Source organism: Sceloporus occidentalis, unplaced genomic scaffold (genome assembly GCF_023333645.1).
Source record: "Sceloporus occidentalis isolate IW3139 unplaced genomic scaffold, rSceOcc1.0.p SCAF_55, whole genome shotgun sequence".
Lineage (NCBI taxonomy): Eukaryota > Metazoa > Chordata > Lepidosauria > Squamata > Phrynosomatidae > Sceloporus > Sceloporus occidentalis.
In genome coordinates this window covers 5,355,788-5,370,109 of record NW_028317035.1, presented here as the reverse complement: position 1 = coordinate 5,370,109, position 14,322 = coordinate 5,355,788, and the positions used below count along the sequence as shown (strand labels likewise).

The 14,322-nt window shown below is 40.1% G+C and overlaps 1 protein-coding gene across 1 annotated transcript; it reads left to right on the top strand.

Annotated features, from left to right (window-relative positions):
• The first annotated feature begins 870 nt into the window (after nucleotides 1–870).
• On the top strand, nucleotides 871–1,373 carry LOC149287974 (DNA-binding protein inhibitor ID-3-A). The gene is made up of 2 exons (XM_089492370.1): nucleotides 871–1,182; nucleotides 1,320–1,373. Exons 1-2 carry the CDS (start codon nucleotides 871–873, stop codon nucleotides 1,371–1,373), a joined length of 366 nt encoding a protein of 121 aa, XP_089348496.1.
• Nucleotides 1,374–14,322: the final 12,949 nt, after the last annotated feature.

Genomic DNA, 14,322 nt, shown 5'->3' with positions numbered 1-14,322 from the left:
AGGAGAGGTGGTGAAAACAACAAGATACACACTAACAGATACAAATAAATGCACACATAGCTAAATATTATGATTTACATGGAGTTTTATGTATATATATATATATATATATAATGGGTAATAGACATGTGGGGTTTCATATATATATATATATATATATATATATATATATATATATATATATATATATATATAAATCAAGTCATTTCATTTGTATGGCATTATAAGCAATCTCATAATTTCTGTACTTCAGTTTCTTATGACTTTAAACGAGTTTCTCTGCACCACAGTGATCGTTTTGGTTGTTTATTTGCAATGCGTATATTTTCCACGTACATCCCACTTTGGCATCTATTTACGATGAAATAAACGTATTTTTAGAAGACGCTAATTACTCTGCACACTATTTACATTCTCACGTGCTATGGTTGCCCTAAATGAGCATTGCATTAAATGGTGCCAGGGGATCAATCTCCTCCCACCTCCCTGTTCCTCTCACTGTGACATTAATGATACTGTCTCCAGCCCCCAGGATAAGCTGTTTGAAAGTGTTCAACCAGCTGTTATCTCAATATTATGAACCGGTGGGGTGAAGAGGGAGGGGGAGAGGAGGAGGGCTTGGGTGTTAGGGGGAGGGAGTGATGGACTGTGGCTATAAATAGGAAAGTGAGTCGGTAGTAGTGACAGGCACACACAAGAGCTTAGCGGTTGAAAGCGCATCGAGAACCTTGTTTGGAGTTCCAGAGCCTTTCGCGATAACAAGATCTGTCCGCATTTTGGAAACTTTCTGCTTCGCTTAGGATCCAGCAGCGAGTCCTCTGAACCCACGTGGTCACTGAAGATCCACACACTTTGTTGATACCAGCAACCATGAAAGCCATCAGCCCAGTGAGATCCATGGCCAGCTGTTACCAGGCTGTCTGCTGCTTGTCTGAGCAGAGTCTGGCCATCGCAAGAGGCAGTAGCCACAAAGGTCCAGGAATGGACGAACCTGTAGGTCTTCTGTATGACATGAACGACTGCTACTCCAAACTACGAGAGCTGGTGCCGGGGATCCCCCAGGGGAGCAAACTAAGCCAAGTAGAGATCCTCCAGCATGTCATCGACTACATTTTCGATCTGCAAATAGTCTTGGGTGAAGAACCAGAACATAGCGTGGGCAACAGCATCCTGAGCCTACAGGTAGGCATCAGCCACATTCTTTAATAACTCTCAGCCAAGCAACTTTGTGAAGTCGTAACCCTGATCCTATATTTAGATTACAATAGTTTTATATTGTCGACCAGCAGAAATTAACGACACCTTCTCTTCCTTTGCAGAAATCTGAATTCTCAGAACTAGCAAACAAAGGGGACGCCAGCGTCTGTCACTGAAAAAAGCTGTCAAATCTAATTCACAGGTAAGAACGCGTTTACAATCTTTTTGTACCCTTTGGGCTCCTGTCACTGTAGGCTAGAGTTTTAAAACATTGTTCTCGGTAGAGAAAAAAAATCACACGTAGATTAGGAAAATGTCTCCAGTTTTTTTTTTTTTTTTTTATATTGTTGTTAATGTTTCTGTAGATTGCAAGTGGGGAAATTAAGTAGTTGGGCAGAAGGAAGCTGGCTTTCACTTCACACTATTAGCAGAGCCAAGATGTTATCAACCCTTGAGGGCAATAGCTGACTTCCTCCCAGGCGCCACTCAGTCTGGGCCCTCCTCCCTTGGTGTGACTCATATTGATCCATTGCATATTTCTTCTTCTGCAGGTGCGTGGAAACGTTGGAGAAGAGAGAAAAAAAATGCTACTTTTCCATGATGCAGACTCAATCAACACACAAGATATTTTAACCCTACAAGATCCAGAAAACAACAACAAAAAAAGACTAATTTCAAAATACAAGGAGATTTAATTTTACCCCTCACATTTGTTCAGTTGAGGGGAGGCTTCCATATAGTCATATATGTTCATATCTATTACATATGTGTAATCCTGTGGTTTTTTTTTTTTTTTTTTGGTTTTTTTTCACGTTCTATAATGTTTGAAAGATTTTGATTTCATTCTTTTCATTATTTCCCTTTTCAATAACTTTTAGACCCCACAATTCTAAATGAATGGCAGAATTACTATTTTGACATTCCTCCTTTAACATTGTGGACCAAAACTAAAAACTTGTTAACTATTTCATGCCTATTACCAAATGTCTGCAGTTAGGTTGAACAAGTTCTGAATTAACCCTCTGAGCCCCAGTGGGCTGAGACTGCATCAAAGAGCATTTCCCTCTGGCTCTTTTTATTTTTTTATTTTTTTTTTATAGCTGTATGTATATATATATATATCTATTTTTGTACACAACATTTTTAAAGAGGGTGACGTTCTATATTTTTTATGGGCATAAAGAGCCTAGTGTCTGTGGTACTATCCTCAGAGTAATCCCTTCTCTCTAAAATAGAGAAAATTAGTATTGGAACTACATAGTTTCTGCATTTTTCATAAGTTTGAGACTTTTTATAAAAGTTTAATATGATGTTTATGTGTAAATAATAAAAACCTATTTTTAAATAATTTGGTTGATTCTATAAATTATGTTTTATATAATGATGCTGCGGTCGTTCTCTTGTAATCAATGAGTATGAGCGATAAACGCATGATTTTGCTTACGCCTGTTTGATGAAATAAAAAAAGAAAATGAAACTTGTTATCCAAGGAAGGAGTGGGAGCCGTAATGGTTGAAATACACACATATTGATTGAGTATGTAAAATGCATGTGTGTACACGCAGCCTTGTCCACATGTGCACAAGACTACATCACTAGTTTGTTATTTCTATATCACCAATTTACACAGCGCTTAATACAATACATATATACAAGGGGTATGGAAAGAAGAATTGACAGACTAAGAGAAACTGATACATTAGGTGGAGAGAGGCCTGCTTGCAAGCTTACAATCATGAGATTGCTTACTCTCATGACACTGGAAGAAGTAGTCATAATTAAAATCTTCTCTAATGCCTTGCGTAGATAACTAGTCGTGCTTGTGGTACCTGTTACCACATGTACACAAGGTGTTTATTCAGGTGGGGATTTCCACTTACCGTGCGTTTTTAATAATTATCACGCTGTTAAATAGTATTTTTAATCAAATCATTCTAGTTGGTTATCCGTTCAGAGGGATAATTGCAGAATGTGTATATATATATATATATATATATTGAGAAAACCTACCTCTCCTAGCATTAATAGCAAATTAATACTAATTTTTTTTAATCATTTAAAGAATATGTTTTCTAACCCATTTCTTACAGTTAATTAGATTGTTGACTCCCCATAGAGAGCGTCAATCTAAGAAGCATTGGCTGTGCATACGGAATTAGGCAGTCGTGAGATTTTGCTGTATGTGCGGTAACAGAAGACCGTGCTTGGCATAAGAGCTTACTATTCATCGTCAACAAGTAAATCTTCGTTACCTCCTGTATTTCGCTTCTTTCCATCCACGTCCACCAGATCGGCTGATATATATATTATTTTAATGACAAAATCTCCGCTCTTCGCGCATTAAAAAAAGTGCTGTTTTTACTCCACTATATGGTTAATTATGGAGAGAGTAAATATGGCGTTTTAGGGAATTTCTGCTATCTGCATTTAATCTGGACTCCCATCACATTCCAGGCATTTTTTAAGGCAGAAACTGTTTATTCTGTATATAGTTCACACACACACACACACACACATATATATATATATTTATTAAAATGATTTATGATAAAGTCTTCTCACCCAATGGGGAATCAATGAAATGTACAGTTTGGGTTTTCGAGTATGAAGATATCGTGACTCAAGAAATGTTCCTTTCTTCTTCTGTAACTTATTTCAGTGAGTCAAATGTTACAAACTCCGGTCCAAAACAAACATACAGTGGGCTCCTCAAACATATGCAAGTTCTATATCACATACAGATTCCCATATACATGCTAAGGGGATTTCAGGTCACATCTTTCCACCATATATGGTTTTGCTGATCCAAGCATATGCTCGCTGCCCGGATTCCGGGACCCTGTATTTCCATATTAATATCTGATGCTTTGTATGTAACTCGTTAAAAAGCCCCTCTTGTGTGCTCTGGTATTTCGAGCCTTAAGGGGTTAAGTGTATGTTTTGGCTTCTCTAGGTTAAAGGGGGCTTGTGATCCTATTACTCGGAATACAGCAGTTGCAGGTTCTTTTTTTTGGGGGGGGGGGGATAATAGGATTCCCTGGCTCTTTGTGAAGAGGGGGTAAAGGAGAAAGCAGCACGGGAGGGGGGTCTGTGCAGCTGTAATCAGCTGTGATTAGTAGAGGGAGGCAGGGGGGGATGTGTTAGGAATTCCTCACCTGGCATTGTCATTGTTTCGGCACCCGCAGGTGTCTCCTGGCGCCAGCCTGTCTGACTGCCGGCCGCGGCCCCCTCCCTTTCCCCCGTTCATCTGTCTCCATTTGCATCCATTCAGTGCTTCTTACACTCCCTCACTTCCTAAATACAACCCCCACCCGTGTGCTCTACTACTTCACAGGACAAACGACTGCACCCATCCGAGTGTGTGTGTGTGTGTGTGTGTGTGTGTGTGTGCGCGGATTACAATCCCATGCGGACACATGTGGCTATGTACATTCATTGTATGCTATGGAAAGATAAGGGCGCCTCTGAGGCATTGCTAAATATGGAGAAATCAGCAGCATTCCTTTGGTTTTTCATGGGATTCGCTCCACATTTAGAACTTTCCCCCAGAACTCCTCTTTTATGTGCCTCCCATCGCATTAAAGAATGCTTTATTGTGTACATAGCATATAATTACACTTTTTTCGAGAAACCCAATGTATTTCATCACATGCAGATGTTTCCTAACAAGCTCCACTTCCTCTCTCTCTCTCTCTCTCTCTCCTTCCATTTCTTTTCTCCCCTCTTTCTCTCTCTCTTATATGTAGCCTCCCATTGAATGGAAATAATGTCTATTGTAAAAGGACAGTAGTCTAATCCTAAAGATGCCTGGAGGGTGACATATCAATTTGGGTGACAAAAATGTCCCAGGACAATTAATAAAAACCCATGTTTTCCCTCATAGAAGAGGTATGAGGTAAATATGTATTTATATATATATATATATATATATATATATATATATATATATATATATATATACCATTGTGTTGTTCGAGTCTCATGTCTCCAAGAGTCACGTGCTTCTATTTCTATGTGCCCATATACCCAAATACAGAACATCAGCTAGTTATAGCTAAATATAAGCATAGATACATCTTCCTGTATAGCTTGTATAGGATGTAGGTGACAGATACCGGTCCCATATTTGAGTCCCATGGCTCGAACCATGCCTTCTAGTGTGGACGTCAGGCCAGAACCAGACAAATGCCAGGCAGATGAGTCCATGATAATGGCTGCTCAGACAGTACCAGGGTCCATTTTTATGTCCCATTCTGTTTCTGCAGAATTTCATGGGGGATGAGAAGTATCAAGATGTATCGGGCTACAAAAAGTGTGCAGTGATATAATTTACATATTGGCTCCATCATCTACATGCTAATGCTACCAGATGGAGTCAAGAAGAACTCTGGCTCCATGTTAAATTGTAACATGGACCGAAGGCAAGCAATAATTGGAATAAGAATACCACGCTTCTGAGATATTTTTATTTTATTGTTAGAGTCACAATTTTCATGCATATTTAAGAACACTCCTGAAGAAGTCGGTACAAATATTCTTCATCTTTAAAAAAAGTACCTTCATTTCCATCCCTACGTTCCGTGTGTAATTTATACAGCCAAAAAAGTGATATATTACATGTATCTCAGTTGGGTGTTTTTCTGGATTTCTGACTCACTACTTCAACCCTCCTCAATAAAAAATCCTCTATATAGCGCCATCATATTCTATAGAGCTGTCCTTCCCTAGCCTGAAAATAATTATTCTAGTGCTACTTTAATCTGCCCCTTTGGTAATCACCTTCATGACGTAGATTAAATCCATCTTTACTTCGGTCTCTCTACCGCAAGCATGAAGTAAGCGTAAATTAGTGTGAAGTACTTCCATCAATTAAGACCATTACAATGCATGCGCAATTCGACTTGGAACTCTGTATGCAGATACACAGATACTCTATGAATGCAAAAGTCAATTCATCTTCGCTATTATTCATTTATTAATGTAATAATAATGGGAAATTTGGTAATGTTATTGTTTGACACAACATTTACAGCCATTTAATTTTTAAACAGCTGACCTTGACCCAGTAGTTGGAGAATGACAGTAGGAGTGGATTTGTGCTTTAATAAATTGAGAGGTTAACAGAGGTCTCACTGAAATTTGGAGAAGTTAGAGTATTTATTGTCAGGGTTTGGCAAACTAATTACCAGGACACTGTTGTCCATTACAAGTCTTGCAGAAGTCTTTGGAGCCTGTGGAGAATTTATTTAAATGTCTACCACAAACCTGTTGCTGCCTCCTGCTTTGACACTAATGAATTACTGTTGTGAGGATAGATAGATAGATAGATAGATAGATAGATAGATAGATAGATAGACAGGTAGATACATTGGCCTCCCTTGTAGCCCTCAGAGACTAATATCCATGAGGTAGACACTAAAACATCACTCCACTTCTCAGCCTTTTGGCTAACATCTAGTGACTACCTTTAAGAGAGGGAAATGTTGGTTCTCTCGCATTAAGGTTGTTTGCATTATGAAACCTGAGGGATGCAATGGAGCCCCCATGTTTGGTCCGCCAGGGCGCTCGGTACATTTTGTTCCCCTTACGAGAATGGACTGTAATGTATTTCCTACTTCTCACCTAAACAGCCCTGGCCTATGGCTGGTGGTGGAGGGGTCATTTTTTTTACTTATCAACCATGGGCTGAGGCCAGAAGGGCTTGCATTTGTTTGTTTTATTGATATGGATTTTTGCAAGTCATATAGTTTACGGAAAATGGCACGGTGGAGCACATGAGGGGGCAAACATCATGTGTGGGGGGTCATAGCCCCCCGGGTGTCTAGAGATGCCGCTGGGTTGAAGTTATTTTGTATAAGCTTGTTACTTTCGCTCTGCCTTTAGGGTAGAGAATGCGAGAAAGAAGTCCTCTGCTAATTTTTTGTTAGTGCACCAGACCCTTACAAAAGAATTGCTATACAATACCGCCATCTGGTGGTTATATATTAGTGGTGCAAAAATTGAGTATAAATAACTAGCTTTCAAGAACTTTTGCTCTGGATCCAGTATGGTAATACTGTAATTCTTAAACAGAGCATGATATCCCTAATCACTTCTGCTGCTATTTGTCTGTATTGCAGCATCTGTCTCAACAGCTGAAAACAGCTTCTGTGGTGTCTTTAAAGGAACAGTCATGACCTGAAAAATATATTTTTCTTTTTCACACATGCTGTGATGCCAATGCATTTTACTTATATCTCATTAAACTCTTCCTCAGCTGCCTCCACTGAGACCAGAGGACGTGTAAGGAGGAAGCATACACTTTCGCCTCTTGTGTAATATACTCGCAACTACGTATTTCTAGATAACAAGCTGGTTTGAGCAGGGCCCTCCTCACCGTTTGCTCCTGTAAATCTGTACTATGAATGAGGATGCACTATTTGTTATGGGTGTTTACGCATTACAACAGTGTTGCGGAATATGACGGCTCAGTAGAAACCTCAATGTATCCAATCGTATGCATGCTTTCAAAACACTGAAAGTGATTCATATACATCCAACGGGAACTTTACTGCAGGATGCATGCTCATATGTTTCATCCTTTCAGCAGAGGTAGCTGAAGTTAGTTAAATGAGTCAGAGCAACTGAATGCATGCACTGATTTGCTTACAATAGAAGCCATTGGACTCCATGCAATAGACTTCCTTATGCATATAACTGGGGCGGACTTAAGGCTAGAGGATGTAATATTATGTCCCTGCAAAACTATCCTTTTAAGGCCAAGGATGTAATATCACGTCCTTCGCTATTTATTCTTTTTACTTGCTTGGTCACTCTTTGTATAGCTATTCAGTTTTTTTACTTCTAAAGAGTGTTTTTTTTATATATAAAAAAACATTTCTGTACTAAATCATGCTATCTCTAACCCTGCTTGTCCTGACTTTTTTTTATAGAATTTGTGGGGTTAAACTAAATGAGAGGAGGAAGGATCAAGCTTGTCAGCAGTAATTCAGTGTAGGGTACTACTCAGTCAGTAGCCAAGATGTATGCAGTATTCCTGTGCATCCATAACATATTCTTGATTATTATAAATATTATTATTAATTGTTTTATATAACACCATCAGATTCGACAGCGCTGTACAATGGGTAAAAAGGACATAACAAGTAATATATAACATAACAATTTGATTTACAGAAACAACAGGTGAGTAGTGCCCTGCTCAAATCTTACAATCTAGAGGGAATAAAAGCGCCACTGTTAGGGATGAACCAGCCACGCAAGTGTATGTATTGTGAGAGATGTACTAAGGAATATGGGAGGAAGGATGTTAACGTGTAAGTTCGTAGGCATCCTTAAAGAAGTGGGTCTTGAGGGATTTTGTGAAGTACCAGGGGAAAGGCAAGGCATGGGGAAATGTGGATAAACCGGGAGAGGATCTTCTTAAGGATTGGGGTAGCACTTGAGAAATCTTGCAAGAGTGCATGAGAACAAGAAATCAGAGGAGAGAGCAAACATCGGTCATTGGATGAGCAGAGAGGTAGGTTAGGAGCATAAGTGAGAGAGCAGGATAGCAAGTGGCAGTCAGAGAGGGGGAAAGGGGAATTGGAGAAGACAGTGAGAGAGCACACACTAAAAAAAACATGGTCCAGAGTGTGACTATCATTATGAGTAGGGGAGTTAGTGTGCTGTGTGGGATCAAACAGAAACACATTTTGAAAACACAGGACCCAACGTGGTGTCTACTGGGATCTTGACATCTCCAAGGATGAAAGAAGGGGCATCAGAGGAGCAGAAGTAGAGACATCATGATGAGCAGTAATGTGTAAAGAGATGGAATTAAATAGACAGACACCATGGACCTCAGATGAGGAGAAAGAAAGTGCAAGTTGGGGAGAGCAGGAACCCTACCACACCACCCTTCCTGTCATCAGTTTTAGGAGTGTGAGTGATGTGAAGGTGGTTGATGAAGATAAAAAGTGCCTGGGATGTGAGAAAGAGAGCATAAAGTAATGAGAGAGAAAAACAGATACATAGCCTTGCAAAAGTATTCACCCTCTTGGCATTTTTCTATTTTGTTCCATTACAACCTAGAAATAAAATGGCTTTTTATTTGAATTTTGTTACGCCGGATCAGGCACCACAAGTGATGGACCCACGATGCAGAAATGGCGAGAATATCCGATAGACAAGCCGGGATCAAGACAGGCAGCACAGGAGCGTGGTCAATACAATAGCCGGGGTCGGGGCAGGCAGCACAGGATCAAGGTCAAAGAACAAAGCCGAGGTCGGGACGGGCAGCGCAGGATCGAGGTCAAATAACAAAGCCGAGGTCTGGTACACGTGGAGATCAATCAATACGCAAGAGCACCCAGAGAACATTAACATGGACTCGTTGAACGTACGGGCAAGGAAACAAGGAACCAGGAAGGTTTAAATAGAGCCAATGGCGGGAGAGCAGGTAAGATGACGTCATCGCGACCGGCGCAATTAGCGTCGCCGCGATGGCAACAACAAAACATAACTTCCTGCCTGTGTTACCTCCGTGAAAGACGCGGAGGAGCCACACAGGCAGGGGAGGTAAAACAACCTCCGTGGACATGCAGCGGCGATCAAACACTTGATCGCCGCCGGCATGCCCGCGGCGGTAAACTACGAGGTCCTCTCTGCCTGTGTTGCCGCCGTGAGCGACGCGGCAGTGCCACACAGGCAGAAGAGGTACTGGTTGGGTGCCGCGAGCATGTAGCGGCGGATCGTGTCTCCGATCGCTGCTGATATGCTGCGGCAGCCCGAACAGAACTGTCCGTGACCGGGAGGCCTGCCTGCTCTATACGCACGCCCCCTCGTGTGCGTGTAGAGCGCACGTCAGTACACGAGGGGGACGTGCGCGAGGAACGCCGTGGGACCCCGGCCGGACAGGTAGGTGTAACAAATTTAATGTAATGGACATATACAAAATAGTCCAAATTAGTGAAGTGAAATGAAGAAAATAACTGTTGTGTGCATATGTATTCACCCCCTTTGCGACAAAGCCCCTAAATAACATCTGGTGCATCCAAATACCCCCAAACAGATAGATGGAGAAGTACATATCAGGGTTGGGTTAGGAAAAAATATCCAAAACTTTGAACATCTCAAGGAGCACCATTAAATCCATCATTAACAACTAGAAAGAATATGGCACCACAAACCTGCCAATTGTGCAACTTAAAGTGTACAGCTTAAAGTGGTCCTATCTGTCCATAAGACCACTTTAAGCTGTACACTGCAAAGAGCTGGGCTTTATGAAAGAGTGGCCAGAAAAAAAAGCTTGAAAAAAATAATTAGGAAATGTGTTTTCTGTTTGCCAAAAGGCATGTGGGAGACTCCCCAAACATATGGAAGAGGGTACTCTGGTTAGATTAGACTAAAATTGAAGAAAACACTATGTCTCATCAGCCCGAGAACTCCATAGCCACAGTGAAGCATGGTGGTAGCAGCATCATGCTGTGGGGATGTTTTTCATTGGCAGGGTCAGGGTGAAGGAATGATGGATGGAGGAATACAGGGAAATACTTAAGAGAAACCTGTGTCAATTTTCCAGAGATTTGAGACTGGGACGGAGGTTCACCTTCCAGCAGGACAATGACCCTAGGCATACTGCTAAAGCAACACTTGAGTGGTTTAAGGGGAAACATTTAAATGTCTTGGAATGGACTGGGTAAAGTGCAGACATCTATCCAAATCTGTGGTATGACTTAAAGGTGGCTTTACAAAGTATTGACTGGGGGGGGGGGGGGGGTTGGTAGCTAGGAAAACAAAATAGGAAAATGCCAAGGGGGTGAATAATACTTTTGCAAGGCACTGTATAATGTGGTGGTGCTGGTGGCTGGAAAGAGATAAAAGTTCTATTGACAATAGAGGCAACTGAGAAGATTGACAAGAGGATTGTGGACATGGTATTTGGAGAAAGGTGGTGATAGTAGTGAAACAAACAGAATAAACCAGTATGGTAGCAGTTAATGACGAATCAGAGAAGTTTGGATTGGGAGGTGCTTACAAGTTTTTTGTTCTTGTAATTTCTTGCTGCCTCATTGGTGAACTCCATTGGTAAACTCCTAATTATTGGCACTTAAACTGGCACTAAGATGGAAAGTGACACACAGATGGAAAGTGGCCTGTGCCTCCAAAGTCAGTTCTGATATAAGGGATGGCTGCTTGTTAGTTATGAATTAATTGATAAATTAGCCAAATAAAATCACATGGGAGAGATGGGAGGATAGTTTATAGGGTACAAGTAATATAGACAAATCAAAGGAAAAACAAACGAATAATGCTGATGCAAAAAGTGGAATACCTACATAATTAATTAATAAAGAAGAACAGCCATCAATGATGAACATTACAAATAGATGGACATGCAAAAAGTGGAATACCTAATTAATTAATTAAACAGAACAGCCAGCAATAATGCAGATTTCTAACATGGGTAAATTAAAGAAGTGGAATACCCGAAGATAAGAGAAGAGATATGACTAATTAGTTCCTAATGGTTACTTTGGGTTGAGTATCAGCAGGATATGCATTGGAATGAATCCCTTGGTAAGTATTGGCATTTAGGGAACTGGCACTTATATGGAAAATAGCCTGCATCCCCAAGAGGGTTGTGCCTCCAAAGTCAGTTAATATATAGAAATGATGTTAAAAGTATTGTCCGGGTAACAGCCTCAAGACTATAAATGCTCAGACATATCTGGGCAAGTAGCAGGGTAAAAGGGTGAGATACCCATATTATCCAAAATATCTTGGTATGTTTCAGTTGGAGTCTGCTAGGGATTGTTGACCCATTCATAAAGGTCAATCTAAAACCTAATATTCATTACCTTTGCACCTGTATGATTGGGAGAGTGTTTCAAGGTTGGCATCAGGCGGCCATATGCAATAAATATAAAGCCGGGCGGCCTGTGCCAACCACCATAGGTTCACTCATTGTTCGCCCTTATTTACATTGAAATACTGTAGGTGGTAGATGCCGCTCTCATAGGTAGGCTCTTTTCCCATTGGCTGCTTTCTCTCTGCACCAGGGGGCATTGTGTTAACCTTTCCCTTGCCGATTATTGGTTCTGGTGTGAAGATTAGTTTTTACCGGTTAGTTTGTCTTAATGCTTAATTTAACTCCTCTTCTGTTTGTTGTTTCATTTCCCTCTAATGTGTACCAAATAAAAAGTCTGTGTTTTCTTCTAATAAATAAAAAAATCTCCCTTAAGCAAGTTTTATTTAGTTCTTGATGGAATACACAACTTCAAAAGAGGTTATAAAATGACTTCTATACAGCAGCTGAGCTCTTCAGGTACCCTGGAATAGACATGACAGCAGCTAGGGTTTAATACTTGCAACCCTTGTTCTTATTACACAAGGTTACCCTCTCCAACTTCCACACATATTGGTATACAAGTATAGTCTGGTAACACTTAACGTTATGTGTAAAATTCTCACCAGGGGAACTCTGGATAAGATGTTCTTGTGAACTTGCTGTTAAGTAGGGATCCATCTGCATACTTTGTTTTGTTCGGTCTTAGAAAGGAACTGCGGTATTCAGAGTAATTACTGCCATTCTGTGAGTTTATACTTCCCACATACTACAGGGTAGCACTAGTACATGGACTAGTCAGCAACATGTAAAGCGTATATGTATCCTGGAAAAATGGATGAATGTGATCAACTTAGATAGAGATTGAGGCAACACAGGGATGGAGATGAAGAAGAGGCAGATAAGAGTGTGGAGGAGAGGAGAAGAGCGAATGGTAGTCAGATAAGCCACACTGCAGAATTTTAGAAGAATCTTAATATGCATTAAGCCGTAAAGTGCTAGTATATATTCAAGCACAGAAAGAATCTGGTTATTTTAGAAATTATGTCTAATGTATTTTATATCCCCACTTTGTGGGCAAATTTGGAATTACAAGTATAAAGCTGATGACCCAAAACACATAGAGGGCAAGTGGGCAAATTGTTCTCTTACCTCCAAATCCCCCTTCCAACGTTAATATTCTTTTTCCACAGTAGTCTTTAAACAGTTGTTGTTCCACTTAGAGAATTAATTAATAGTATTGCCTACAGTGTTAAGCAAACAAATTCTTGCATTTGTGTCATTTTATTCTTCTGCCTGAAGGTTTAATCCCATGAAAGCAACAAAAAACATCTAGGACGGTTTTTTTTCTTTTTTTACATTACAATAGTGGTACCTTCAAAAATTATAAATGAGGCCAGAATCCTAAGAAAATAAATAATTATTACTGGGCAGTGTTTGCTTCTAATGCTACATACAGTTGCAACAAATGTTAAATAGATGGATCAACACCTTAAATCTGTGCAAAAATATGACCTAGAAGGTGCTAAGTGAATGACATACAACAACTTAAAAAAATCAAATTTAATTAGTGTTGGGTCATTTGCATTCATGTAAGCTATATAAACATAAGACATTTTCTGCAGCAAGCTGCAGTTTTAAAACGCTTAAAACATTTAATTCTTTTGGAATCCTATATAGTCTTTGTTTCACAAGGAGAACTGTTTCTCGTACCAATACAAACCATCCCCCCCCCCTGCTCCTTTAAGCACATGATCTAAGGATGTCAATGTAGACCTTTTTTTCTTTCATTCAGGGTGTCTGCAGCCAGGTTTCCTTGGAAACCTGTTCTCTTTGCCTAGTTGAAAACTATCACTGTCCAACAGAATTGCTTATAGCTTAGTTGCAAGTAAGATGTATAGTTAAAAAGGTATAAAAAAATATGTCATTTTACGATTATTGCTAACAATAAATATCTAAAAAATAATTAAATTAAGCAATCATGGGATTCAACTTTCAATGTCTCCAGAAACACCATCTGGCCCAGTGAGCTACAGGAAGCAGGAAGCGTTGTTTAACTGTTCACTGCAAACTTTCAAACCGTTCTTCAATCTCAGAACTTTCTCCTACAACTTTGTTCTCCGTAAGTCACTGTCACATTATCAGTTATTCTCTGGAAGTAAGAAGCTCTAATCACCCACTGACTGCATGAAACTGTCCACTGGACTGTCAAACTTGTTATTCGGAGGGAGAACCGTGGTGGAACCCAGAGAGAAGACGTCTCCAAGGCAACAACGGGCAAAATAAATGTCTTTGTT